The sequence below is a fragment of the Elephantulus edwardii genome, unplaced genomic scaffold (assembly GCF_000299155.1).
Source record: "Elephantulus edwardii isolate Elephantulus edwardi_28Jun2011 unplaced genomic scaffold, EleEdw1.0 scaffold00044, whole genome shotgun sequence".
NCBI lineage: Eukaryota > Metazoa > Chordata > Mammalia > Macroscelidea > Macroscelididae > Elephantulus > Elephantulus edwardii.
In genome coordinates, this window is record NW_006399794.1 from 8,953,544 (window position 1) to 8,957,648 (window position 4,105).

The window sequence follows — 4,105 nt, forward strand, 5'->3', positions numbered from 1 at the left end:
GTTCCAGTTTCTCCACAACCTCGCCAGCATTTGTTGCTTGCTGTTCTGTTAAATTTTGCTATTCTGACTGGGGTGAAATTGTATCTCATAGTTGTTTTGATTTGCATCTCTCTTAGAACTAGGGCTTTTGAACATTTCTTCTTGTGCTTGTTGGCCATCTGCTTGTCTTCTGTGGCAAAGTGTCTGTTCATATCCTGTACCCATTCTTCAATTGGATTGTTTACCATTATCTTGTTGTGGTGCTCAAGTATTTTACAAATTCTAGATATACGTCCCTCTTCTGACACGTCATTACCAAATACTTTTTCCCAGTCTGTGGCTTCCCTTTCTTTTGCAATATTTGTTCTTTCTGGCTGAGACATTTCACTCAGCATAACATCCTCCACTGTCATCTATTTTGCATAATATTTCATGAGTTCTGTATTTTTCAATGTTCCATAGTATTCCATTGTGTGAATATACCAGCGCTTCTCTATCCATTCATTTGTTGATGGGCACTTGGGCTGTTTCCAGCTCTTTGGTATTGCGAACAAAGCCGCAATAAACATGGGTGTGCATATATCTGCTTGGGTGGCAGTTATGGTCTCTTTGGGGTATATTCCCAGTAGTGGAATTGCTGGGTCAAACGGTATTTCTATTTGCAACTTTTTGACAAAGCGCCATACAGCCTTCCATAGTGGTTGCACCATTTTACACTCCCAACAACAGTGAATAAGGGTTCCAGTTTTTCCACAATCTCGCCAGCATTTGATATTTGCTGTTCTGTTACATTTTGCTATTCTTACTGAGCTGAGATAATATCTCATAGTTGTTTTCCCTTTCTCTTCTTTAATTCTTCCAGCAGCTTGCATTTGTTCAATTCTTTTAGCTAGAGAAATACCAAGCCTGTTCTTCCTTTTTGGTTTTCTAACACCAGCTCCTCACACATTTCACTATAATATTTTGCTTTGTCTTCTTGAGCTGCTCTTTGAAGACTTCTGTTCCGCTCTCTTACCTCAGTACTCCCCCAATCACTATCTGTTGGTTGGCAACCTGCAGCGACACCCTGATGGGAGTAAGCACAACCGAGATACACCACTCCAGGAAAGGATCATAGTGTCAATCCAGCCCATTTTATTGGGACTGCACTACACTTATATACACAGGAACACAGGATAGGGTGGGCTTATAGACGTGGGACATGTGGACTGGTTAGGAGAACCTCAGCCTCCTGCGGACCATTCCCTTCTGGACATGGCAGCCGTCTTCCCAGGTGGCGAGCGTTCTCAAGCCAGTACAGTCAAAGACAGGGGAAGTTCTACCCCATATTAAAGGCCTTTGGGAGGCTTGCACTTATCTGGACCTTAGGTGATCTGTCCTGGCCAGAGGCCGTTCTTTCCTCCCAACATTCTGCAACATATCCTCCCTTTTTCTTTTAAATGAGCCTAAAGAGGGGGAAGTCTCTGGTGTAGAGCCTCCAGTGTTTCTATGACTGCAAGGGTAGAAAGTTTATTCAGTGCAGCTGCTCGGGCATTCTGTCTTGTGAAGAGGTCTGCGGCTGCTCTTATAATGGCAACTGGGGGGATAATAAAAAAGGTTAAAATTGCCATACCTTGATTTCCAGCTTGGATTGGGGGATGAATATAGGAGAGTGAGGATAGCCATGTACATATGGGAAATGTGGATGAAGAAACAAAAGCTTACAAAACCTGATTAGCTTCTCCTCCTGTGACACTATTTCCTGTGAGGAAAAGATAGGAAATCTCTTCCCATGCGATTTACGGCCTCTAAAACCTACTGGAGAGTCAGCTATGAGTCACTTCAGACGTAATAGTAATGAGTTGAGTTGAGCTGATTATGAATTGGTTCCTTCTTGACAACCATGAACTTTGAGGTTATAAGCACAAAAGAATTCCAAAAATACTATTTATAAAAAATGAATGAATCTAGAGGACATTATGCTGACAGAAGTAAGTCTGCCACAAAAGGACAAATATAGGATAAAAATAATCATTATTAAGCTAATGACATTTTATACACAGATGGAGTCATTCTTGGATGGTTACCAAAAAGGAAAGAAAGGAGGAAAGAGTAAAAGGAGTAAGTAGAAAATAGTTCCATATGAAGTCAGATGAAATAGAAAGTAATACACAATGAGTGGATGATTAGCACAATCTCACTTAGGAAAGGAAAACACACACAACTATAGATAATCAATTTAAGGGAGGAAATGAGTGAGAAAAGTCTCTCACAACGTGGTTATTAAAAATTACACTATACAACAAAATGTGTATGTATGGTTGAGTGAAAATCTAATTTGTATGGTAACCTTTTTAGAGAGTTCTGCCTACGTAGTTCATAGAGTGCTGCACTTGCCAGCCAAAGGCAAAGCCTCTCTAGTGGTGCAAAGCCACGAGCAAATCCAAGGCTGAGAAATCGGTAATCTCTTCCCATGAGACTTAGACCTATGCAAAGTCAGCTATGACTCAGTTGTGACTTGACAAGAATCCATTGGACCTTTTAGTTTACTCTCTGCCTCAAATAACAACCAAAAAAAAATTAAAAAGACAAATCATTAATAAAATATATGTATTTTGGCAATGAAACAAGAAATTAGAAGACCTTAAAAACATGCATTCTTATTAAATCATAATTTGGCCATGTGTAGACACAATCAGACTAACTGAACAACTGTTCTCTCAACAGCCATGAACACAGAACAGTCACACCAGGATGAACACCTGCTCCAAGGCAAAAAAAGGCAAGATCTCAAAGAAATGCTAAAAGAAATGGGTCTTGATACTGAGTATTGGCTGGCACAACTTCAGAATGAACTGGGTGTGAGCTCTGCCCAAGCATTACAACACCTGGAAGAAAAAGACCTCCTGAAGCTGAAGGCCCAGACACGACATTGTTGGGAAATAAAGGCCCTGGAAACACTGCTTACTCTGTCTCACTCAAATAGCCTGTCAACATTACAGGAGTCTCAGCAGGTACACCACAAACTGCAGGAGCAGAAGGACTTGAAGTCAGAAAGGAAACAGAGACAGGAAGCGGCAGTGAAGACAAAAGAAGCAGAGCCTGGGCTAGCAGTGGAGACCCCAAAAGAGCATGGGCTAACCCCTGTGAAGCCAGTAAGTGAAGTCAAGGAAAATATGCAAAGAGAACTCAAATTCAAGGAGGGAACAGTATCCCACAGCAAAAAATTCTCAGATGGGAATCTAGTGAGATGGGCATCTGGAGGTCTGGCCTTACAGGGAATCTACAAAACCAGGCACCAGAGAGATCTGATAGAGAAGAGAGAGGAGCTACTCAGTGTCCCCAAAGCTTTCAAATGCTTTGGTCCTGAACATGGCACTCGGATGGAGACAGAGGAGTTCTCATCATCTCAGGCAGAATCTATATTCACTCAGACTATACAGAAGTTGGGCTTCAGTTTAACAGGCTCAGTCAAGGCAGAAGGGTGGGGATTCAACATGGAGGCAGGTAGGAATCACAGTCAACAAGCCGAATCACGGGAGCATCAAAAGTCACATACTCAACACTCTTATTTCTGCACAACTAAGTTCTGTTATGTCCCACTAGCCTCTTGCCACTTTCCTATCGACAAACTTAAGTTTTCCAAAGCTGCACTACAGGAACTGAAATGCATTGAAGACCTTCTAGGGCAATGTGAAGGCACAGACGCCCTCCCTCTGCTTAGGAACAGGACAGAGGCCTTCTTCCACAGGTTTGGCTCTCATGCTAACAAGGGCCCTCTTCACCTGGGTGGAATCTACTGGTGGAAGGCTGTTTCAGAAGGTTTCCAAAGGGAACAACTGGAGGAAGTGAAGAAGCAGTCAGCAGAGGCCCTGAATTTTTTCATAAAAGGGAGTTACAGTGGCTTCGGAGTGAATACTGGGGCAAGTGTAAATATTTCAAGTGCTAATTCAAAAATATTTTCTGAAAGCATTACCTTCCAAAATACCCAAAACAAAGTCCAGCTGTCTGTGGCGTATACAGGTGGCCCACCAGAAGCAGATAGTCTTGACCAGTGGAAAGCTGGGCTCAGTGCCAATAATCAAACCTGGTGTGTCATTGATCGGGGACTCCAACTGGTGCCAATTTGGGACATCATCTTCTCCAG

General features: G+C 42.4%; 1 protein-coding gene across 1 annotated transcript in view; it reads left to right on the forward strand.

The window, feature by feature from the left end:
* Nucleotides 1–2,687: 2,687 nt before the first annotated feature.
* The window catches only part of LOC102859138 (interferon-induced very large GTPase 1-like), a 7,322-nt gene continuing 5,904 nt past the window's right edge, over nucleotides 2,688–4,105 (forward strand). Inside the window, exon 1 of the mRNA XM_006885627.1 lies at nucleotides 2,688–4,103. Coding sequence (XP_006885689.1) covers nucleotides 2,688–4,103 — 1,416 coding nt within the window. The remainder of the gene's footprint in view (nucleotides 4,104–4,105) is intronic.